This window comes from Magallana gigas, chromosome 7 (assembly GCF_963853765.1).
Source record: "Magallana gigas chromosome 7, xbMagGiga1.1, whole genome shotgun sequence".
NCBI classification, from domain to species: domain Eukaryota; kingdom Metazoa; phylum Mollusca; class Bivalvia; order Ostreida; family Ostreidae; genus Magallana; species Magallana gigas.
Genome location: NC_088859.1, coordinates 2,537,979 through 2,564,366, shown reverse-complemented (window position 1 = coordinate 2,564,366; position 26,388 = coordinate 2,537,979). Strand labels below are relative to the sequence as shown.

General features: G+C 31.9%; 2 protein-coding genes across 3 annotated transcripts in view; one reads left to right on the top strand and one right to left on the bottom strand.

The window, feature by feature from the left end:
• LOC105344160 (heat shock 70 kDa protein 12A) overlaps window positions 1-26,388 on the top strand; it is a 150,945-nt gene that overhangs the window by 18,385 nt on the left and 106,172 nt on the right. The window contains exons 2-4 of one of the 2 annotated variants that reach the window (XM_066065280.1): window positions 15,513-15,823; window positions 15,944-16,210; window positions 17,328-17,493. The exons of the other annotated variant lie outside the window; for it this stretch is intronic. Of the exons in view, the coding sequence (XP_065921352.1) occupies window positions 15,513-15,823; window positions 15,944-16,210; window positions 17,328-17,493 (744 nt within the window). The remainder of the gene's footprint in view (window positions 1-15,512; window positions 15,824-15,943; window positions 16,211-17,327; window positions 17,494-26,388) is intronic. 2 annotated transcript variants of the gene reach the window in all.
• On the bottom strand, window positions 6,899-9,957 carry LOC136270307 (heat shock 70 kDa protein 12A-like). Its single transcript, XM_066067618.1, has 4 exons — window positions 9,623-9,957; window positions 9,273-9,491; window positions 9,035-9,185; window positions 6,899-7,986 (listed from the first exon to the last, which is right to left on the bottom strand). The coding sequence occupies exons 1-4, from the start codon at window positions 9,941-9,943 to the stop codon at window positions 6,899-6,901; spliced, it is 1,779 nt and encodes a 592-aa protein (XP_065923690.1). The 5' UTR covers window positions 9,944-9,957.

Below are 26,388 nucleotides of genomic sequence, written 5' to 3'. Positions count from 1 at the left end.
TTGTGGTCAAAGATAGCTTATACATAAATATGAATTTCAATTGAAATCATTATTCATTTTCTAGTATATAGGTACATGAATACATTATTATGCACACGGTGATAAATATAATAAAACATACATACTAACACATAATGTATCGTACGAAAACATAATCATACATGTATATATTGAAATGTAACATTCATTGGTTTACATAGTAAAAATAAGTTGAACCCCTGGCTTACCCGGTGGACATAACACATACATATGCATACAGTCCATCACTACGTCCCCGGGTAATGCGCTAATACACATGGACAATCCCTATGTGTATCGGGTATATTGTTGTTTTGAAAAGAATAACAAATATCAAAGTTTAGATATCAAAAGTTGAAAAAGCTCATTTTCTTTTGTATTTTTTAGCATTTTCAGAACTGCACAGTGTGTCGTAATATACTCTTTGAATGAGTTTTTTATCAATAAAATTGATTCGGGTAAATTTTCAAGTCTACAATACATTTTACATTTGTATATTCTATATGCAATAAATGACAAAAAATAATTATATAATTTGGTGACCTGTGTTTCTTCCAGGTAGAACCCCAAAACAATATGTTTCCAATTAATATCAAAATTTAAGCACTCGCTGGCCGCTTTCCAAATTTTTACTACATTAACACAATCAAAAATAAGATGTTTTGAATTTTCAATTTCGTTACATTGTTTGCAATTAGCAGTGATATTTTTATTCCATTTGCTCACTAAAAGATTGTTACATAACAGATTGTTCAGTAGTTTGTAATTAAACTCAGCTAAGGCTTTATCTTTGGTATTTTTAATTTTCTTTGTGTATATTGATTTCCATATTTTTTTGCTTTCCAACTTAAATTCTTTTTCTAGTTTAGAATGTGTACAAGGTGCTTGAAATTGACGTTTTATTAATCTTGAATAAAAAGTTTTGGTGTTGTGTTGATCGGAAATTATTTGTATTTGTTTTGTTTGTAAATATGGAATTTTTGAAAAATCATATTTGAGTTCAAATTTGGTAAAAATTTGTTTTATTATTTTGTATTCACAAAGCCAGTTTGTTCTTTTGCGTAATGTATCGAATATATCCGACGAACTTTTTAAAGGTCCATTCTCTTCAAAAATATCTTTTACATATAGAATTCCGCTTTTAATCCAATTTTCAAAGCAGATTGTCTTACCTTTAAAATTAAATATTTTGTTTGACCAAATAGGTTGTAATAAAAAAGATTCGGTAGAAAAGGCTGGTATTTTGGTTTGGGTATCATCTTTACATAAATTATAGCATACAAAAGCTTGCTTGTAGAACTCTGGGAAGTTGTTAATTATACCATAGTCTTTGGCAACCGTCTCATTTGTTTTCATCAGATATTCGATATCAATTTTTGTATCCTTACAGAAACTGTTAAAAAAATATTTAATATTGTGTTCTGTACTTAGTAAACGTGGAATCCACATAGCTTTTAGGGCCGTAAATTTAGATTCTATATCAACAAGACCTATTCCTCTCTCATATACTTCACCTATGATGGTATTTCTTTTGATCCTATCTGTTTTATTCCACATGAAATTAAATATAAGCCTTTTAACATTTTTTATGAAATCATTGTCGGGTATTTCCAAAATGCTAGCTACATATATAAGTTTAGAGATTGCTAATGTGTTTATTATTGTGCATTTTCCAAATATTGTTAGTGTTCTTTTTTTCCAAGATTCAAATAACGTTTCCATTTCATGAAAGATTTTCATCCAGTTTTTATTGTAACACTCAATTTTATCATGACCAATGTGTATACCTAAGCATTTCACTGATTAGTTCGTTACATGTATTCCTTCAACATTGTTATATTGGTTTTTAAGAGTGCCAAGAAGGATGCATTCTGTTTAAGATAAATTTATTTTTGATCCCGCGAGTTTGCAAAAGATGTCAATGGTTTTAATGGCTTGTTTGAGAGAATCTATATTCTTCAGTGATAATGTCATATCATCTGCATGTTGGATGTTTTTTATTTCTTTTTCTGAGTTTTTAACTGAAAATCCGTACATTGTTTTTTATTTTATCGGATAAGATTTCAGCGACGAAAAGATATAATAATGCTGAAATAGGACAGCCTTGTCTAATTCCTCTATGCATTTGACATGTTCTTGAAATCCATCCATTATTTTTCAATCGAAATATTGGGGTTTTATATAAAGTTTTAATCCAGTGAATAAAATTGGTTCCGAAATTAAAAGTCTCTAACGTTTTGAATAAAGAATTCCATTCAACAGAATCGAAAGCCTTTTCAAAATCCAAAAAGAGGTGTAGCCCTTCTTGGTTATTATTTTCGCAATATTCAAAAATGTCTAGAATTAGTCTAGCATTTGTACCTATAAATCTTCCCTTTATGTACGCTGTTTGTTCAGTACTTATATATTCATCTATCACTTTTTGCAATCTGTGTGCAAATATAAACGAAATGATTTTATTGTCCGTGTTAGTCAAGCTGATAGGTCTGTAATTTTTCAATAGATATTTTTCACCTTTTTTGTGGATAAGAGAGATTACTGCTAGGCGTTGAGAGAAAGACATTTCATTTAACTGGAAAATTTCTTTCAACATATTAAAAAAAAGTGAAGATAGTTGGTTCCAAAAACATTGATAGAATTCTGCTGGCAATCCATCAAGCCCGGGAGCTTTATTACTTTTCATACTCATTACTGTATCTTTACATTCATCTAAGGTTGGAAATTTATCACAATTGTCTTTAGCTGTAGTAGAGAGCATTTTAATATTACTAGTTTCTAAATAATTTTCAATGTCTAAGTCGTTTACTTTTTTTGTATCGTATAAATTCTCATAGAAATGACACATTTCACCTAAAAATTTCATCATCTGTTGTTAAGTTTTCCTGTTTTTCATTCTGTATTTCGTAAATTACGTTTTGTGTTAGATGTTTTTTTTCTAGACATAAAAAATAGTTCGTGTTCTTTTCACCTTCATTAATCCATTTTGCACGTGATCTTATCTGAGCACCTTTAGACTTTTTATCATAAAATTTGTTTAACTGAGTCTCTAAGTTTCTTTTCCTTATCATATCAATTTCATTGAAAGACAAAGATTCTATATATTCAATTTCTTTTTCTATATTAATTTTTTTCTTTTTAAATCTGTTTGATTGTTTAACGGAGAAAATTATAGAGAATTTTTTAACCTCGACCTTCAAAATTTCCCATTTTTGTATAAATGTTTCATGCGTGTTGGAATTTTTTTTTATGATTTCAGAAATTTGCTCTTTGTATTCTTTATTTTCTAAAAGAGACGTATTAAGCTTCCAATAACCACCCCCCATTTTGTTATCAAAAATATTTAGATCAAATTGTATCGATTTATGATCGGACATTCTATTGCCGTTAGAATGGGTGCCGGGAATTTTTTGTAATGCTAAATTATTAGTTTTTAAAGATAGGTTTTCACTGATAAATACAAAATCAATCCTACTTCTTGGTGTGTTATTTGCATCGCATCAAGTAAATCCGTCGGAGTGTTTATTTTTTTCTTCCCATAGATCTAAACATTTCATTTGTTTAATAATTTCTTTCAAAAGTTTTGAACTCTTATCAGTAGTACTATTCAGCTTACAGTTGAAGTCACCACACAAGATAGTATTTGATATATTATTCGAGTTATTAATAATAAATGTTTTCATTCTTTTTAAAAAAATTATATACGGTGTGATTCATCATTAGGGGCATAAATATTTACCAAAGTTAAATCAGTTTCGCCTATTTTTACATTAATCAAGATTTTACGTCCATCATTAGAACTGTGCCTATTAATGATATCTATATCTAAATCTTTCTTAAATAATTCTGATACACCTTTACTATAAGTAAAGTCTGAATGCAGAATTTTTAAAATATTTTTTCAAGCTCATAGCATGCGATAAAATGTTTCATTTTTGGCATTTTCTGAAATATTTAGCTATATTTTGGGTATTTTTTTTTCAAAAATTTCCAAAAAATTGTTCCAGGTGTAAAATAATTAAATCATCATTAGCATCATCATGTAGACATGTTAGGTTAATGAATGTAATAGATTAATGAAACTTTTGACAAGTAATTAATGTTAAATGTAGCTCTTGAAATTTGACTATTGTGTGTAACGTGCTAGATTTTGCATGTTATTTCAGCCTTCCTGGACAAGATATCAAAGGCCTATAACTCTGATGCAGAATACACAATTCCCGCCAAATTTCACAGGGAGGTGTATTATGGGTATAACTGTCTACCTACCAAGTTTCATCAAAATCAAAGAAGAATTGTATAATGATCAGGTAAAAGGTCAAAATCCACGTTTATCAACTTAAGTCTAATTTTTCGTTATTTTTCAAACAATTAGGTTGAATAATGACATTTTGTGGGGTTCTTTATCAATTCAATTTTGGCTGATAATATGAAAAAATAACGGTAAATATTGTGTGAAATGGATTTGAACGGGGTGTGAACAGCATGGTGTCATCAATGAGTCATACAGGGGACTTAAGTACTTGCAAAATGTCTAAAAGCCATTTCTAGTGTTAACTTTACTTATCACCCAAATCATAAAAGAATTGGTCGATTTGTCATTAAGTTATAAAGCCTTAAATATACTCTCTCTCTCTCTCTCTCTCTCATAATAATCATATCACATGTAAATTTATAAAGGATTTATATATATATATATATATATATATATATATATATATATATATATATATATATATATATATATATATATATATATATATATATATATATATATATATATTTCCTTTAATATTATTTTGATTAAAATTATAAGGGGGAAAGTAGGGCTTATGTTACTTTATGATTCCTATGAATGATGACATATTTCACTTCCTAGCAGATTGCATGACAGAACATACAAGCTGGTAAAGGGGCACCTGCTTCCCCCCCCCCCTCCCCAGTTAACACCATTTTGACAGAGAAATAATGAAGAAAACAGCAAATGGTAAGTTGATTTTATTCATTTATTGATATTTTTCTTACAATTTAACACTTGAAATCTGATGGTGAGTAGGCATCACAACATTTTTCCTCAGTACTTTAGAATATGTAAACCTTCATGTATAGATATTTAATATGAGACATATACATTTTACTGGTTAGAAATAGTCATTTTAGCATCTAAATTATCAATGCTTTGCAAATATTTATTTAAATTACTGCTTTAAAGTCTTATTATGTCAGTTTTTTCCCCTCTTTGTGTCATGTTGTGAAATGTAACTACCAACAAATACTTATGGTTATGTTTTAAAACCCTTTCTTGCGTTTCAATATTTTTTGCGTTATCCACAGCAAATTGTAAATCAAGCAATTTCATTCATTTTTGCAATTTACAGACTACACTATATTACAATCACTACATTAAATGCTTTTGATGCTTTTGATTGTTTCTCATACATTTCTGTTCATTAATTAATTAGATATAGCGAATAAAATAGGTATAGTTTTAAAATACCGATCCCCTGGAGATGACCAAAATAGGTATAAAGTTATCAAGTTGATAACTTGCTTACGAAAGCTATTATAACATGTATCTTTACACTGACGTATTGAAAATTTAAAATAACTAAAATGTAAAGCGATAACAGGTCAAATATATACCTAAATATGACGTTAAATCAACGTCTTAAAACTCGACGATGTCGGTTGCTATATATTTGATGACGGTAACTGCTTATTGTTTAACAAAAAGGATGTCGACATCCACTGCTTAAACAATGGCATACTACTATCACTGCAGATAAACATTTTCCATTAGGAATAAAGTTTAGCATTTGATTAATACATTTAAAGCATTAATTATTGTTGTTATTCAATTTAATTACGGGGAGCATTTAGGATACATCAAGTAATAAAATTAAAAAAAAGAATTTCACATTACATAGAATAGATTATCACATTAAGGGACAATAATTTACTAGTATTTTAAGTCTTATCTATAATGTTTAATAATAGTTAACTATCTTTTTTATAGCAGAAAGCCACAATGTATATGTGAATACCCCCCTTCCCGCCACACATGGATAACATGAACTTGTATTGATTTTTTTGTAAATGTATGTAAATACACGAATGTATGTATCAAGCCATTTAACATTAAAAACTTGATTTCAATTTGTATGAGAAAACAACACGATGGAAGAAGTCAACAAAATAACAGAATATGAACAAATGAATGCTACTGCAAAATGGATGATACATTTTTTTCATCCAGTTTCACATTTTTTAAGCTTTAGCAAATAAAAGTCAATGAAACTGGACCAAATTGCCTTGATCACATTTAAAACTAAGATTATTAGCACACTTACCCTGTAAAGAGGGTGTGTTGATCGATTGCAAAATTAAAGAGGACTTTTTGTCAATATTCTGAATATTTTATTCTTGAGATTTGTTTTTCAAAGATTATTTAAGTAAAAATAAAATCATCTGTCAATTTTTATATATTTTTTAAATTAAGCAGAACATCATTAATAATAATTTAACAACAACGACAAAAAGAAAGAAATCATATGACAAAGTCGTTTTAGCTCCACACGCAACTTGTTAAATATGAAAACAGAATTTGTTTTTAATAATTTGTTCTAATTTATGCATTTTGATCAAAATATGTATATAATTATTGTGTATGTAAAAATTATTTACTAAAGCTTTAATGTTTTAATTTGATTATATATTTGCATTGCAATACAAAACGTGACAGTTTAAAACATTTTATACAAAACGGCATCGATTTTGTTACGTTTGATAAATATGTAGTAAAACACTTAACTTAATCTGTCTTGGTTCAAGGCTTATTTTACAAATTCTTTTGATTTCTTTTTCTTCTATTTAATATATTTTATTAGTTTAGAAAGTCAAGTTTTACTGTTTTGATTATTCTATTTTCTTCGTAAATACGAGCAATGATCTCCGTACCTGCAAACTCAAAGCCAACTGTACATTCATACTGATCCGGAAAGCCCGTATTTGGCGGATCAATACTAAGTGTACCATGTTCATGACAACCAGGATCCGTCACGTATCTTGGTTCTCTATCTCTTGAAGCAAAAATAATACAGAGTATCGGTTTGTCTCGCTTTCCTTGTCTATTTCCATCTGTAAATGACTCCATAAAGTCATATTTACGAACTTCACCCAGCCGCACTAAATCTCCAGCTTTGTACAGTGCTCTAAAAGTATGTTTGCACCATGTTTCTCCCTCTTGTTTAACTTTCTTACTCTCATCATCTTTTCCTTCAATAAAGTGTCTCATCGACTGAATACCGTACGAATAGGGACAAACTCGTGCTTTTATGACATTCTTATCATGCCCATATAGCACTGCCCCACTAACTACAGCAAGAGAAGAATCAAACGGGACGTACACAGGTATGTCTTTGCCGTATTTCCGTATCTCAGATACAACGGCAGGAGATTGTGCTAAGCCTCCAACGGCCACCACACAGTCGATATCTCCATGTTTTGTAAGAATTCGCTGCAGCTCATCAAACACATCTTTAGCAATTGGCAAAAAACAGGTTTCTAACAAAAATGATGAAGGTAGAAAAAGTTTTCCACGTTTTTTAACCCGCACATCAGATATATTCAGTTTAGCAAAAGACTCTTCTAAAGAACAACCCCAACCCTTTTCTGCACTCGATTTTAGGAATTGCGGGATCTGAACACATATAGGTTTATCTCCTTTAGAATCCAGTAAACGTTTTTTTTCCTCGAAATTTGCAATAAGTGACATATAATCAGAACGATGCTCTATTTTAAACTGCTTCATAGTCTCTTTTCCAAAAATACTATTAAGCCACTGTATGAATTTTTCGTTCACGAAAACTCCTCCAAAAGCTCCTCCACAGGCTCTTTCTACAATGTGAATTTCTTCTTTTCCATCTTTTTCCGAACTTTTGATTTCAATTACACTAATGTCCGTTGTGCCTCCTGTCATAAAATTAAAAATCTAGCTTTTTGAGTTTTCATGAATATATTTTATTTCATAGATTCATTTGTTTAGCTCCTTTTCTTTGACATGTTTTGCTTGATGTTGATAGTGAATAAACTGAGATCAGATTTGCTCTAAAATAACTTGTTTTAAAGTTTTTCTTTAAAAGTCTTCTGAATTACAAAAAAGTGAAGAATACTTGCTTACCTAATTATTAAATGAAGATTTGAAGAAGTAATGAGAATTAGCTTTAATGGAGAGTAAAAAGTGCTCCCCTTGGAAATTTTACCTACAGACACATAGAACTTAAGGGTGTTTTTTTTCTAAATCTAAAGTTCTAAAGTTTCTTGTGGTTCTTACGTAAAAATCTCAATTCGGTCACCTTGATTTATTTTACAGCATTCCGTCATTAGATAAAATGATAAAACATTTTTGGATTACGTAAACTTTTTTTTTAACAAAATCAAATTCAAAATCCAATTCCTTGCATTTTTATTGCATATAATGGGTAACTACATGAATAATTACGTTTCTCGACGTGGTTTTTTTTCAGTGAAAGCCCAAATCGATTAATGAAAGAATTCTTCATAGCCGACAGTAAAGATGAATATTTTCTTTATCAAATGTACCTATTTTTACGTTGTTTACAATTATTGTACTTAGAAGTAAAATTTCAAGTAATACCAACTGTATTTAACAACGAAGAAAAAAAGAAAAACACACCAATTTGAAGCCCTGTGCCAACTATGGAAGCATTAAAAAAGCGGATTAAAATTTGATTAGTAAATATATTACAGACAAAACGCAATGGGAAGGATCGAAATGTATAAGTATTCATGAACCAACTTTGGGAAATTCAAAGTATATAATAAACATATCTTTTATAATAGGATATACTTGTCATTTTGATATTAAATGATTTTGAAAATGTGTTCAAAAAGTAACACTTTGAATATCTTTATTTTCATTTAGTAATTTCTAAAGTTGTGGTATTCACATCATATTGTTGCAATTAGCATATGAAAACATATCTACAGGCATATGTACCTCCCATGTCAAACACCATCATTTTTCTTTTCTCCGATAAATTGCTGTCGTCTTTTGCATTGAAAATATTTTGCATTTTTTGAAATCGACAATACAATGCTGCAGCCTCTGGTTCATACACCAGCAGGACATCCGCATGTTTTATACCCGCCTGAAACCAACAAACGGATATTAGTAAAGTTAAGCAAATTTAATAACCAATGAAATTACAGTCCTCCGTAAAAAAAAATACATGTACCTCTTCTGCAGCTTCCTTGGTGAACTGTTTAGCGGCATCTGACCAAATGGCAGGAACCGTAAGCACCCAAAGGATGTCCTGATCTCTTAAGGCCATTCCTCTCTGTTCTAATTTTTCAAAGAGATCTTTCTTTAGATAGCGAATGATCATACTGAGAACGGTTAACCCTAACATTGGTTTTCCGCATTCATCGTCAATGGTAGCTGTTCGAGAAATTTTCTGTCAAAATGAAGTTTTATATTAGTTCAATAAGATAATAAAGGAAGAACATATCAAATAAAATATTTCATAACGATTTTCGAATAGTGGTCACATTCTCTAACGTTCAAGTTTAAAGACAATTACCTTACCTCTTTATAAAGCAATCGCATTTTTATTTCCTTAAAGAAATACCAGTCTTTATGTTGCCCATTCTCGACCAAATTGGAATATTCCTCCTCTGCTCTGTAACCAAATGAGTTGAAAGTTTTATCAGGGTTGAGTAGAACTGAAGAAGGGGCCTTTGGGGACATTGTCTGTGAACCTTCTCCTGTCCAGTGGTTTGTTGTTATTTTAAGAGGATCCAGTTTATAATCATTCCGAAAAGAATATGCATAACCACTATATGCAGTTCCAAAGTCTATAGCAGCAACAAGTAGCTTGCCATCTAAAGAGCTAGCTCCACCCGACATTTTCGATGTCTAAAAAAATCACATATTTATTGATTCTTTAAAAGTTCTCATATCCGACCGGTGAAACATGTATATCTCAACGTGATACTGTAATGTTAGCTGAGAATATATCGCGTTTGATATATACTGGCTTTAACCAGTAACTCACCAGACAAAATTTAAAAATAAAAAAAACTTGTTGTTAAAAGGCACCTTAATGATTGATCAATGCTCGAAGATAAACCAAGTAGATTTACTGCTTTTCCTCGGTTTGGCAGTGTAAACACATTTTTGAAGTGAGCGTGTTTGGGAAATGTTCAGACAGGCAGCCTGTGTTGAAAAAAGGTATTAAGCATAAATGATAAAGCAACCATGGGTTACAAATTAGAGGCATGATGAGGACAAAAATATTTCACATATTACCTTCATAATACAATTATGGGCCGAAAAACCAAATCGTTTATCTTTTATTTCTCAAACAGGACAACATTTTGAAAAGCCATTTCAAAGGGGATATGCTCAGAATATTTTTAAACAATATTCCACCATTGAAATAAGATTTAAACCCCCCTCCCCCTAAACAAAAAATAAGAAGGTTAGCCCTATATGTTCTTTATCGAATACTTAGAGACCAGCTAGAAATTTTACACACCTAAGGAGTAAAATGTGATTAAAATAATTAAAGCCATCATTTGATGTCAAGAGAAAAAAATGCAATAGGACCAAAACGGATCTAAAGTTTACCGCCAAAGCTTTTTACAAATGAATATTTGGTCCAATTTTACAATTATAATAGGAAATCTTCTATGAATAGGAATTAAGTTATTTTGTTATTTTCTTATCTTTTATTATAATTACCGAGTATAGCTGTATATGCACACAAGCTTAATCGTATTTATTAGTAAAACAATATATATATATATATATATATATATATATATATATATATATATATATATATAGGATATCTATATTGTGTGATTTTATATTTGCTTTATCCAACGAGTTGAAATGGTGTATATATTCGCGAGGCTTGCCGAGCGAATATAACTATTTCAACGAGTTGGATAAAGCAAATATAAAATCACACAATTATAGATGTTCTATTTATCTCATACAATTTGATTTATATTATGAAGCTTTTGAAACAGTCCCTTATGTGACCCGAATTGCTTTTTTCAAAGATTAAAAACGATGATGCAACGTTGTGTTATGCGGCTATTGTGTCCTTGCGCAATACAATTTAGTCGGTCATTCCTGAGATAAATCTTAAGCTCTAAATAATTTTTCTTAGAGCTTATTCACTTGATTAAATGAAAATTCCGATTAGAAGACTTGAATAATCAAGTTTGTTGACATACACAAAGTTGCGAATGCTCATTAGTTTGAATTGACTAGAACGAGGAACAGTTGTTGATGCTTAATAAAACATACACTAGGCTAGCCTTATGATTCGAAATTGAAAATAGTTAATAAGGAAGCTTACTGGTGGTGGAATAAAAGTCTTATGAAACATTATTTTGGTAAGTTCTTGCATATAAACACTAACCCCCCCCCCCCCCCCCCCCCACTCACAATAGCCCCCCGGTTCCGACGCTGTGCAGTTATGTGTTTTCCTTCATATTTGAAATTTAAATCTTTGACAAAATCAATTATATATTAATTTTTGTTGTAGATATAGTTATGTTGAAACTACTAGCAAATCTTAGAAAATAGGTCACTGAAGCGTTGAAGCGAGGGGTTGTGTCAAAAATAGTTCGGACCGGAAGTATTTGATAAAGCATCACCCGTTTGATGCAGGTTGCACTACAGTATTAAATTTTACTATATATTCTTACCAAAATTGCACAACTTTACATACAGATTAAAAATTCAAAACGAACTTCTGGAAAAAATCCTCTTGACATCTTTTTAAACAAAGCTTTAATTACAATTTTCTAGCAAAATACACACGTGCATCCAGCAAGGCGTGAGACTTTGTTTACCTCGAAGTTACACATGTGCTTGAAAATCAAGCCGGGGCCTTTTCACCCCCCCCCCCTCCGGAAACAACACGCATCAAAAATTCAAATGACTTCGCATTATTACAAAACTGGGATAGTTAGACCTCTTACACATTGTTTTTCATCTCATAAAAAAAAAATCAGCTCCTGTCTCAAGCTGAAACGCCCCAAATTCAAAGGAAAATTCCGGAATTATTTTGCCTCAGCCATGTTTTGACATGAACCTTCAGTGAAATACTGTAGTGACACCTATAGCAAAGGTTTATCACACGGGTAATATACACCACACGTATGAGATAAATATATATATATATATATATATATATATATATATATATATATATATATATATATATATATATATATATATATATATATATATATATATATATATATATATATATATATATATATTCTAAAGGTTATCTACCTTAACGACGCCGAGTACAGTTCGAGTACGCCCGCTTTCGCGCAGCGTTTCATTCGCATTGTGACGTCATCTTTTTGCTTGGTTGACGCCATGGCGTTATGGTTTCAACTGCAGATATTCAGCGAAATTTGTCAAAAATAGCTCCTTTGAGGCGTAAAATTAATCATTATATTGTAGAATAAACATAAATGTCAGAAAGTATAAGCTATATTTGGGCTCGGGTCGAAAACGTAAAGAGGGTTCAGCAAGCTTAATTAGCCCTCTGTCACGTTTTCTTACCCCGCCTAATTATAGCTTTATACATGTATTTCAAGACATTAACCATGTACTTTATATTAATGACCCTTAATATGTGATGTTCTAAATCTATTTATTACTTAAATATGTCTTAATGTTTTCGTAATACTTTATTTTTTGAATATTTGATGCCTTTTAGCAATAGCTTTTATATGTAGAACAGAAAAAGAAATCCTTTGGGCATAATTAAAAAAAAAAAGATAAATGTGCAAAATTGATATTTTTCAAGCAAAATCAGATAGGGTCCTATGTTAAAATGTTAAAAATGAACAAACTTTGAGATGACTATCTAAACAAACAATGTGATTAATGTCTGATTTTTTCATCACAAAATTATAATATTTTCAGTAGAAATTCATGAAAAAGCAATCATTAAAAAATCTAGGACAGAACAAATTAGACCCGGTAACGTTAAAAAATAAATTATAAACCCATAGAATCGTTCAATTTACAAATTATTCTGCTTGTTCGACTACCAATTAGCAACGAACATTTGATAACGATTTAAGGCAAATATTCAAAAAATTTACCTCTTATGTGGTCCCTCTTTTCACTCGGAGAAATTTACAGGAATAATTCGAATTTTTGATATAAAACAAAATCGGAAAGTCTGACATATTAAAATGTTCTTGGAACAATTGGTACAACCTACGTCATTTTTTTTAAAGAATCAATCTTGAAATAATTTTTAGACTATTTATAAATACTTCATTTTCAATTGAAAATCATGATGAAGCAATTCATAAAGTCTTTCGTGATCTAAGTGTACGGGTTAGTGATTGCTGGCATATTCCATAACGGTAAAATGGTTAAAGACTGCAATTCATCATGCTTTGCGTTGGTTGTGTACTGATCGATTGTGAGATTTTCTTTATTTGTTATTAAATATTCTTAGTCTAATTCATCACTATTCTAACTTTGAAAAAACACGTTCATAGATTAAGTGTATCATCTTTGACATTCATATGTCAATACCAACGACAACTTTAATCTAAAATAACATCAAGGAAGGCGGGGGATTTAAATGAAATACTGCCACGGTAAGACTTTGTAAATACAGGTGCATTTTTGGAACCTACTTGTACATTACTAGAGGCAAAGAATAATATAAGCTTTTACAAGCTTGTCTTATTCCCGTTTTCAAAACGAGTACAAAATATAAATAAAATAATCCTTTTTAGAGTTTTTTTTTTTTTTGCTGTTATTTTATACTAGTGCACATGGTTTTTTTTTTCAAATAAATTGAAATTAGTTTTCGTTTTTGAAAATCTTTTTTCTATTTAATCTGTTAACAATCTATACTTATTAATTAAGACATTGTGCAAATAAACCACATAATGCATCAACCAGAGTCATTGCTTACACCCTTGATATTTCAAAACGTGTGAAATGATGTTTGTAAGCTTTAACAGAATTTAAATTTATGAGCACTTATTGTAAAATTAATCGACACCTACTTTCATTTTCGATGAACAAGCCCGAAATAACAAAAGTGAGAGTAAAGTGGTTGCAACGCTATGGCGAAATCAAGTCAGAGGTAGTTTGCATCAAAATATATAATTGCAATAAAATAGTATTAATTGATTACGTGAAAAAGGAATATATCTACTGGTAGCTAATTTAGAGTATACACAAAACTTAGGATTTGACAAATGTTGAATAAATAAAATGAGCTAATTCGTTTCTTAAATGCGCGATTTTAATTTTGATGGATAGAATGACCTCCGGTGAGATAATGGGATAGAAATTTCAGGATGCAGGTTTACTGATTATTGTCATAACGAAAAGTGTATCACGAGTTCATCATGCATCGCGGGCAGTCATCTTGGATCGGAAACCTCTAATTAAAACCAAAACGTGGATAAAAAAATGGAATAATTTAAAGATTTTAGTTCTAATGGATAAACCTTTCCAGAATGGAGTAACCAACGGGGTAAACTAATGAACGGAACTGCAGACAGTGTAAAGTCAACCTTCGGGAAGATTATTTTGATCTGACAGCTTTGGTTTATCTATGAACAGATTGTGTTATGAATGAAGATCATTAAGGGGGCCCAAAATTGCACACATTCTAATGGGTTTTTTTTTAATAGAATAAAATGTGTGTTGAGTGAATTAGTATGTTTGATGTGAAATCACACAATTTTAAAAGTTATAATGCTAGTTTTTTTGTAGGCAAGGACTATGGATAATTTTTTCCATATTTTAAACATTACAGAACTAAGCTGTGTTTTCTGTTCAGTCAAAATGCACTTTTAATGACGTAACAATTACCCCTACAAATACCTTATCAGGTATTTTGGCATAAATCCTTAGTTCTCATGTACTTTTGTGTAACTTAAAGCTAAATGAACATTTTTACTTTTAGTGTCTTTTCGGTAAATTTAGAAAAAAAGTATATCTTCAAAAAATATTTAAATGCCCAAAGACTAGCTTCGGTTAAGTAGGCGCTTTTGAGCTAAAATGTGTTTAAACGTGTTTAAAATCCCTATCTTATAAACTAGGATTTTATAAACGTTAAAATCAATAAAATTTCCGCCAGTTCTTGCTGGCATTCTGTCATTGCAAAGATTTTGGCGTTTTAACAAGTGTCATTCTTTTCAAAACCCAGCCTTCAGATTTTTTTATATTGAATTGCAAACTATTTAACAGGTGGTTAAATTATAGAAATTTACAGAAAATCTACGATTTTGATGAAAACGTTACATTTCTTTCAGAGAGATGATGGCTCAAGTAAAAGAATATCCAAAAAAAGGTATTATTTTGATTTTCATTCTAAAGGTCACTTTTCAGAAAAAAAAACAGGAAACTTATTTTGAAATATATTATTCATATCGGTTTTTTTATAATTATGATAAAGGTGGCGAGCAGAAGAGGGAGAAAATTGTCGTTGCCGCCATTGATTTTGGGTCGACCTACTCTGGGTACGCCTTTTCGTTTCGCGATGATTTCCAGACGAATCCTTTGAAGATTCACACCAACCACTGGTCATCTGTCCAGTCTAGTGGAGTATCATACAAAGCACCGACAACTGTTTTGCTGAATCCTGACCAGACGTTTCACAGCTTTGGTTACGACGCAGAGGATAAATATGCAGAGCTGACCGAATCCGAAGAACACAATGAGTGGTACTACTTCAGTCGCTTCAAGATGAAACTCATGAATGCACTGGTATTGAGATTACTTTGAAGGATTTTACACATTAATAAGGCTTGATTTTAAATTCTTGTCTTTTAATTTTTTCTTTCTATTTTGCATTGTATACTTCATGTGTTTGTTCTTTGCTATTAGGATATATCTAAAGATCAAACAGGGAGTGATCGTTTATTTACTAAACTTGAGAGAAGTATGGAAATAGAAGACATGGATGGTAAAAAGATGCCATTTATGACAATCATAGCGCACGCCATTCGATATCTCAAAGAACATTTATTGCGCCAGTTGAACGACAAGAACATTCTAGAAGCAGTAACCGCTGACGGCATAGTCTGGGTAATGACAGTTCCCGCCATATGGACAGACTCTGCTAAACAGTTTACAAGAGAAGCAGCGAGAGAAGTACATATGCATGTTTACTTAGTGATATAATTCAATTGCATAAACATATTGTATTGTATATATAATATACAATGAGTTAAAATACAAGCTCGAACAAGTTGATAAGATTTTTACCCTAATATCAGTGATTTTTCAATTTGTCCGTTTTCTTGTTGTTGATACAGCAACAAGTTAAAAATTTACTTGAAATGTAAGGTGTTCTTATTTTCTATTTAGTCGTCGTTGGTTTACTTCAATTTTAGTTACATAAAGCCTGCTTGTAATATTTTTTTATGAGCTAACCTGAGCCGAAGGTTCAAGTGAGCTCTTCTGATTACCTGATGTCCGTCGTCGGCCCGTCTGTCAGTCCGTCCGTCTGTCTGTAAACTTTTCCCCTTTTTTGACTTCTTCCAAAGAACCACTGAGCCAAAGTAAACCAAATTTGGTACAAAGTATCCATACGGAAAGGGGATTCTAAATCGTAAAAATAAAAGGCAAATTCCTTTCTAAAAGGGAGATAATTGCAAAACAGTGACAATAGGGGGCATGTCTTAATAAATTTTCTTCTTAAGAACCTATGCACTAGAAACGCCAATATTTAAATCAAAGCTTGTATATAAAGTGAGTTTTCTAAATTTTTAAAATCGTGACCGCCGGACCAATACTGGAGCCCAAAGAGGATTTCAAAGTTTAAAACAGAAACATCTATAGGGAAAATGTTTCAAAATATTCTTCCCAAGAACTACATGGCTCCAATTTGTGAGATTACTATGCAAGCATTCTGCAATAAAGTAGATTCCAAATTGTTAAAATCATGATCCCCCGACCAATACTGAGGCCCCGTGAGGGGTTTAAAGTTTAAGATAGAAATGTAAAAGGAAAATATTAAAGAATCTTCCCAAGAACTACAATGCTACAATTTGTGAATTCACAATGCAAGCATTTGTTAAAATTGCGACTTCATGACTAATACTGGGACCCTAAGAGGTCTTTAAAGTTCATTATAGAAATATATTTGTAAAATATTTTTAAAAATGATATAAAATGATACAAGGAACTGTTGTTCGGTTGAGCTATGTGGCTAATGGGCCTCTTGTATTAAATCGAATTCGGATTTTTGAAATATTGCGTTATTTAGGCCGGAATTCAAGACGATCAGCTGATGCTAGCGTATGAACCGGAAGCTGCCGCCCTATACTGCCGCCTACTTCCGATTGATAGATTTGAGAGTGGGGGTGAACATCAGGAGCTAGTGCTGAAAACGTTTGAACGAGGGAGGAAATTCATGGTTATTGATCTTGGGGGTATGGCGTTTATTTTGCAGCTTAAATTGATTATAAAGACAATTTTGCTTAATGGCTTTAGAGGTAATTGAAATTATTCCTGCTGTAATTTAATTCAATTTTGAATGCCGTTGAAACCGCAAAATTTTATTAACTTAAAACAGTTACCTTTATATCGTAAATTAGAATGTTGATTTCGAATACGTGCCAAAGATATCATATTTTAAATAATAATTTTTCTGCCAGGAAAGTCAAAGTAATTCCTTCTTAGAAACATCAGACTATGACGTGAAATCGACGGCTAATTAGACTGTTATACGAAATTGGTGGAGGTTCAACACCTTCTTAATTGGTACAGTGTTTCAAAAAGGAAAAAATATAATTTTTTCAGAAAAGGATAAATTGTTCCTATGTACATAAACACCAGCGTGTGATTAACCAGGTGCATACATGTATATATTTTCCTTTAAGGACTATCTTAATTCGGGTGAGTTTTATCCTATTTTAAAACATGCTGATGTAAGCGAATCGTAAAATTTTAAAAAAAACCGTATTATACTTTTAATACACGATTAAATTTCAAATCAACAACTGTTGAGCATAAGTAGAATCGTGACGAAGATTTTATTTAGCAAACAGCGGCCATCTGATTTCCCGCGGACATGCGCTATAACAACCGTTAATGATCCAACGCCGCATAATGATAAGAGTATCATTAAGTGTTTCAATTGCAACGCCTGATGTTGAAAGCGTTGCAGTCTCATTCTTCAATGATACAAAATTGTACAACTTTTAGTAAAAAAAAACCACCTTTTCATTTCCTTTTCGTGTCCTTTAATTTTCTTAACATTTGTAACATTAGTGGTTGAGGGTGTATACATTTGCTTATTTCATTAAAGCTGAACACTGCTCGTATAAAGACTCTGTCACAGGTACCTGATATAAAAGCCTTTCGATTTCGTTACACCCAATTTTACATCTGAAACTTGTGACCAACGTGTAGTGTTGATTTCGTTGTTTTTGGATTTTTTTTGCAATTGATTCTTATTTTATGTGCATATTTTGTTTCAAAATAATGAGTTAACCTATTTATTTGATGTTAATACTCTCGAGGCTTGAGCAAAGTAAGTTAAACGTGATAATTACATCGCGACATACTAAGTAGTAACACGTCGAGACAGGATGTACGTCAACACAAGTGAGACCTCTAAAGTGAAATGCTTCAAACTTTTTTAAAGGTATGTGGCTTATAAAGGGGTTGAAGGGAAAGCTTAGCTGAAAGAGAAATATGGCGGACAGAACCTTTATGTGAGGGTGTTCAGCTCTAAGTGTTAAGGCAGCTCTATAATTGTAGGACTCTAAAGTGTGTTGGCACTCCAAAGTCAGACGGTCACGGCAAAGTTCGATGGCCTGCGCCAAAGTCCGATGGTTGACGTCATTCGCCAAAGTCCGATGGTGTGTCACGCCAAAGTATGTTGGTTCACAAAAAGGGGCGACACTGTGTATGATCCGGTTTTATACAATTAATGTTTAAACGAAACGACTTACGTAAGTTCGAAATGAAACCGAATTAGAAATTAAAAACAAAAAAACCGAAGTTAAAGTCATTATTTATAAAGTTCACTTCCCTTTCCCTGTTTCTAAGCATATTGGGCCGCAACAGATATTTCGAGAGAATGTGCACTTTTCCGTTTTCACAATCTTCCATCGTAAAGACCTGCCCCTAGGAATCAACTGTGTCAATTTTTATTACCTGTCCCTTTCTCCAGTAACCAGACAGAAACACATTTGTTCTGGCGGAAAGGGCAGAATTTGGTTTTAAAGTTGCCCACGTTCGGGTCGATTTTTTTTCAGTGTCGCTAACGGAGCCGTAGCTGTAAGAAATCTAAACAACTATATTAAAATGATAGACTCGAATTTTTTAGCTTTAATACTGAAAAATTGGAAGAGAACCGTCTTTTGTTTTATATATTTTAAACAGCATTGGTACTTGAAGATTACCAATTTGTTTTTATTTTTTCTTAATCAAGCTTCGCAAATTAATAATCAACGAAAATTCCTTTAAACAATCCGAAAATTATCTGATGTCTTTGGATTTTACAATCTTGCACATGCGCATTACATTCACGCTATATCACGAGAGGCTTTTTAGTTTATGTTTCCACAATATCACATTTGCATGGATAAATTCAGAAACGATATTACAAGTACATGTACGTGTAAATGTTCATTGAAAATGTGTCATATTCTGTTCATCAAAGGAATACGGGAGATAACTCTAACTCAGTGCATTTAATATGAAATATCCCGAGAGTTCCGAATGTCAACATGGTGTGTAAGCGAGTAAAAAACGTTGGATTCTTCGTTAAAATGAATTAAATTTTTAGAAGAAAATTTGTCTTATTTTCAATGCAGCCTCATTAATTTTCTGCAAAATCGTTTTGGAGCGATTCTGCTGATATTTTTGGTTGCTACATTACGGGTATATGGAGGGCATCTTCACTGTGGTGAAGGCCTGTTAGATTATTTTAACTAAGCAGAGTGTAGTAAAATTAATAGCATTATTGTAGTCTTAAAGCTTGGTTATGCAAATGTCAACAATACGGTGTGTCAATGTATCTATTTCGTAAATGTCCGATATCATATGCAATGTCAACCCGTGCACGCACGGGTCAAAATCTAGTTTGAATAAAAAATTAAACAGAGTTAATGCACTGAAACAACGTTTTTATCCTTGTTATTATCGAATTCCAACGAAAAAGTATACGAATATTAATCCTACCTCTTTCATTTCCCAAAAGGATCCGAATACCGTCTTTTGTTGTGCGTTTCTGGTGGACTTTGAAATATTCGTTCGTACAGGTCCTTGTAGTATGAACTTACACCAGACTAAATAAAATATGAAAATAACATTACAAGCTTCAATTTACCGCTATTCACTAATGTGTTTATACATGTAATGATCGAAGACTGGTTGATCGTTATAGTCAACGAATGATTGTTGATGTACTAATTTTTTTTTACTTTGGCGTGACCATCGGACTTTGGAGTCTTACATATTTAAGACGTCTAATGATACTTTTCTATCTTTAAGTGGCGATATATCTTTAGCCGATGGCGATGTCAACTGTCGATGTAATGATTTACAACATTAGGCGTTGCAATTACAACGATTAATGATATTCATAACATTAAACGACGTTGTATAATTAACGGTTTTTACAATGCGCAAGGAAGCCGGTTTTTCTCTTCTTTCACCAATAATCATGAAAAAGCATTACTTTCCACGCAGGAAAAAAAATTAATTTAGATATCGTTGGAACGAGAATAAATCCAGCATTGTAATTTACAGAAAAAGGTAAATCTTATAAGTGAACATTGTAATAGTTTTCCGGACAATTCAGCAATATTACCATTGCGAATCACTGTATTTACATTATATTTAAAGGTGCAGCGTTAATTCATCCAATATTAAGATTCGCGCCCGCCGTCGAGCCGGGTATGATTGAATTACGACTTTAACAAATGTTTTTTTTTAAACATTCCCATGACGCATTATTTGTGTTCCCATACGAAATTGTTTTTATTTACCTTGAATATTTCTTCCTTTACTTTAAATATTTCTATCTTTGAAAGATTCTGCGGGTGTAATAGGTGAAAGTGTATCTTTTTTAAAGATACTTGGTAAATATAAAAAAAATTGATACTGGAATAGCCAAAATATCAGACCAAGCAGCCTCAGAAATACAAATAATATGAGATAGCAGAAGAGCAATCATTGCCAAAGATAAAGGAAACATGTTTGCGGTGAATTATACTTTCTTAGAGATTAAACACAAGGATACTTTTACTTCAATAATTAATGATATCGGGTCTCATTTGTTCTGCCCTAAATTTTGAATGATTTTTTACACGAATTTCTACTGATATAATTATTATTCTAAGATAAAAACAAAATTCAGAAATGTCTAGGTGATCATGCATCTAAAAGTTTGTTAATTTTTTTAATAGGACCCTATACGATTTTGCTTTGAATGTACCAATCTTCCATATATTTTTTTTAATTTCTTTTTGTCTTAGGGATTTTTTTTCTTTTCCACATATTAAAATTATTATGATAAGGCATCAAATTATGAAAAATACCTTTTACCTCCTAGTTCCAGAAATATTAAATATATTTGTGAGCTTAATTTCCCAGATTTGACAGATATTAGCTATTTTCTATTTGACAAAGGTAGACATCTTTACAGTATTATTATAACACTCATACATATCAAAGCAATGAACAAAGTCTTTATATATAAAATTATATATTAAGGACCATAAATATAAAATACGGTTTTACTGTCTTAAAAAACATAATTAAAGCTTTATTATGGTGGGTTTAAAAACACGTGAGAGAGGGCAAGGTGAACTGAGACTTCTTCACGTTTCCAACCCGAGCCAAAATATAGCTTATACTTCAAGGCATTTATGTTTATCTACAATATGATATCAATTTTACGTCTCAAACAAGCTATTTTTTCAACAATTTTTGCAGTTGAAACCATAACGCGTAAACCAGGCAAAATGATGGTGTCACAATGCAAATGAAACGCTGCGCGAAAGTGTGCGTACTCGAACGACGCGGTCTCGTTAAAGTTGGGTAGTATTTTTTTAAAGACACATTACATTATAATAAGTAGTTAAAAGCATGATATTAACATTTCTAAAACTGTTATCGGTGCTTTTTAAGAATATAATAATCTTGAATATGTAAACGGTGATCATTTTGTTTACATACATGCATGTGTACACTTAAAAAATACATTAACAATATTTAGTTCTTCTGCCACAGGCTCATTTTCTATGTCGAAGTAAAACGCCAAGCTTTTTACATTCTTTATTCAGCCAATATAGCAGGGAATTTACGGTAACATCTGAAATTTAACAACGTATAAACATTCTTACTATACCTAAATTTATCAGTGAACACTGCACTTTCATACACACTTGCCAAATATCTCGAATGAAGTTTTAAATTAATAATCAGAAAATAATATTACAAATATATAGGTATCAGAAAAAAGACATACATCGTTGCGACTTTGCACCACAACAAATATGAATAATGAAGCGTCCCAGACGATGTAGAGAGGATACTGTAGAATTATATATTTTCGTTTGGTCAAACTTTCGTTGTTTTTAAACCAAATAAGATTTCGTTGGCATTTAATTTCGTCATATCGTTATCTCTTTGTATTCATTAATACTTGGGTAAAAAATTGGCCATGGATTAAATTTCGTTGAGTTATATTGCCAACGAAAATAATGAAATTTAATCCTCAACGAATATTTCTGCTTAAACAGTATGTACGTCCCAGACGCGCGGGAAAAATGTCTCTCAGAAACAGTTTACAGAATGTAATTAGCAGTAAGTAAATTCGGAACCATAAACTGACCGGCACCGTAAATTCCGGTGACGTTACATTATGATTAGGGGAGTTTCTGATGACCTTTATTAAGCTCCCCTGTAATCGATTTCATAACAAACAACATGTTTCCGACGTCAACGTTTTTAGAGTGATGTCATTGCTTTGTAAAAAAAAAACCGCTATTAAATTCTTGGTGTGTATTCCGTATTGCATAATAGCAAACCTATACATTCTAGTGTCATGTAATGCATAATTGTATCTCTTTGTTAAGTCATCAATTACGTGGGGACGGTTTTCGTAAATCGTCAAATGTTAAAAGTATCAGTACATGTATATTTCGTTTTTCGTGTTCTGACTTCTGTAATCAGATGTTGAGACCTTCAAGTTCGTATACCTACCTACCTACATACATACATGTATACTCATGTAATTCTGAACACAATTATAACATCATGTAAAATTTGCTTGTAGTTACAGTACAGGCAACGCGGATCCCGTGCTTCCCGCGCCCCGTCACGGTATAAACACATCGAGGTGATCGGCCAGGTGAGACAGGTATACCGCGTTCCCATCACGGTAAACTCATCATCTACCTGTCCCCGCCACGGTAAATTTATCGATGGAAAAGTATCGTATACAAGCGGGAGTTATCTCCCCGGCTGACAAATAAATTGCATGATTCCTTATATTTAATGACGATATTTAACCAGATTTTGACAGAGATTATAATCGAAATACTTGGAGTCTTTTTTACTATTTTTTTTTTTATTTCATAGCTATTAAATAAACTATAAAAGTATTTAATTTAATTCTTGTGGAGCAATTGCAAATAAAATGTTTTCGAATCCATTATCATATTTTAAAAAGGTCGTTAAATTAAAAATTATCATGAAATGATTAAATTGCAAATAAAATTATAAATGTGTACGCAATGTGATTGTGTTTTCTTAACAATTAATTGGTCCGCCTACATTTGTATTGTTTGTTGTTGAAGTCCATGCGTGTCAACTAATGATGAGCAAGTGATTAAAAATTAGGGCTTCCTATAAAATTACCAACCCGGTATTTTTAGCACGTTCCGTTCATTTCTTACAAGGTCTTCTACGTGTAAAGAACATTTTTTGTGAATTCATGTTTTAGTGAATTTGTGTTACGTTACTTTAGGTACATGTATGACCGAGTGTCTACCAGCCTCTCCTTTCTCATCAACTTCTTTGCCACCTTCGAATACGCCTCATTGTAATGCGAAAAATCAAATTAACGTGTATCTCTCTGAACTGAATTATAACAAGTAGAGAGTAAGGAGCCTTAGAGATACCCAGAGTTGCATAAAATTATGTAATCGAAAGATATTGTGGGTATCCCATGTCATGGTGTCGTGATGGTGTACCAGCTACCCGCCGTGACGGAGGTCGCGACCGAGCCCCTCTCTCTCTCTCTCTCTATAACTCTCTCTCTCTCTCTCTTTTAACAGAATAACTAGATATTGTTTTTTTTTAGAAGGAAATTTTGTTAAACCGTTCTTATGTTCTTACACATTTCAAAGAAATTAAGAAAATGTTTTGAAAGATTTTTGCTGCTGATATTTCATGCCGATAAAAAAACATTTAAACATTTCAGTAAATGTATTGATATCATTTTATGTGTGCATGTACATGTAATTTTATTGAAAGCTACTACAAATATGTAAACCCGTTTCCTGTTATCGTAACCTTACCCCCATCCCCCCACCGCTTTTTGACTATCGAAGTTAACTTCATTTGACTTTAGTCCCAATTGTTTTACACAAAGGTGTGAAACCGTCGCATTGACAGGAAATCACTCTACGCTTGAACGCACAGAATACACAGGAATGAGGCCGGTAGATAATCTGTGTAACGATTGACCAAGAAGAATTCTACATGCATATCAAACAAGTTTACTAATAGTTATATCAAATAATTGAATCATTTTACTGCGTTATATAACCGATAAACGTGTTGAAGATGTTCCTTCCCGTAAAAAACCTCCATTATAAACTAAATGAGAGATAGAGAAAAAACACAACGAATTAAACTTTCCAAACACAGCATATCATGCACCACGAACATTGTAAAATAAACTTAACTGTTAAACGTACTTCTAATTTTCTTGATTAAAAATAAAACTAATAGAACGAAACTTTATCATGGAGGAAACACGTGGTAGAGCTAGCGGGCTGATTTGATTGACAGGTGCAGCACGTGGACTCAAATCTGAAATTGCATGATGGATTCAATCACAGTGTACCATATTCTTTTTAGAATACTAATTTTATGAATATTTAGTATTGGATATATTTAGTATATTTCACATTAGTGTACGTTAAATTACGCCTAAACGCCCCCCCCCCTCTCTCTCTCTCTCTCTCTCTCTCTCTCTCTCTCTCTCTCTCTCTCTCCTGTAAGGTGTTGTGCGATTAGACGAAGCCGTACGCGATATAGAATTTTTCTTTTGTCTTGAATAGGTGTGAAAACCCTCAAGGGCATGTCGTTTTCTACCCTGAGTTTGTTAATCACTACATGTATACACAGAAAATGATCGTGACTTAAACTTTATATGTATACACAGTAAACGCATACTGATAACACGTTAGATTCCATGTGCTTTAACGCAGCACCAACTTAATTATATGAATGATAATTTTATTATTGAATGGAAAAATAGATTTGTTAGTTGATTCCCGACATTTGTTCATTTCTCAATTTAAAACATAGACATGTATTGACAGTTTACGGCGCTATGCGTGTCATGAGAAGATGAAATTGCTCTGCATTGATACGAGTTCATCTAATGAAAATATTTAATTTTAAGATTGTTATAAAAACAGGATTATCAACTTATAGAAATGATAACCGAAATAAGCACGTCAAATACAAAGATATGTGTTCTTATTTACACATCACAAAATAGATAATAATCATGTTATGTTGTAATTCGAAAGTAGTTTCCGATTTCATGAAATTCTATTTCATAAATATAATTTATTAACTTTATAATAATATGGACCACAATTTATTTACAATGCAGCTGTTATGCTTAAATCTGAAGTAGCATATTTGACGTGGATTTACGCGACCTGCATTGCCTGTAATGTACAGTACAGGTAAAGTAACAACAACAAGCAGTAGCAGGAATAACGGTAAATCACACCGTCGCGGTGTCATCACGGTCGCAATCCATACCGCGATCAAAAACCGCGATGGTGTATCGCGGGAACGATAAAAATACCGTGACGGTAACGCGGGCCAATACGGGATCCGCGTTGCCTGTACTGTATCTTTGAACACAAATAGCCTGATATTTATGCAACTGCAAACGAAATATGTTTGTATTTGTCTACCGTAAATGTGTAGTTTCCAAAAATTCAATCAATACAAATAATACAATCATACAATATTTTCTTATGCGTTTCTTTGCAAGTTTATTTGGTGTACCTTATTATTCGATATTTACTTTAGATATAAAAATACCATGAGTTAAA

What these genes read in the sequence shown, in the direction of transcription:
- LOC136270307 (XM_066067618.1), bottom strand. Translation starts at nt 9,943, where the DNA reads ATGTCGGGTGGAGCTAGCTCTTTAGATGGCAAGCTACTTGTTGCTGCT. An exon ending in TGCGATTGCTTTATAAAGAG is followed by an intron (nt 9,492 to 9,622) that starts GTAAGGTAATTG and finishes TCATTTTGACAG; the next exon opens with AAAATTTCTCGAACAGCTAC. An exon ending in GATGGTGTTTGACATGGGAG is followed by an intron (nt 7,987 to 9,034) that starts GTACATATGCCT and finishes ATTTTATGACAG; the next exon opens with GAGGCACAACGGACATTAGT.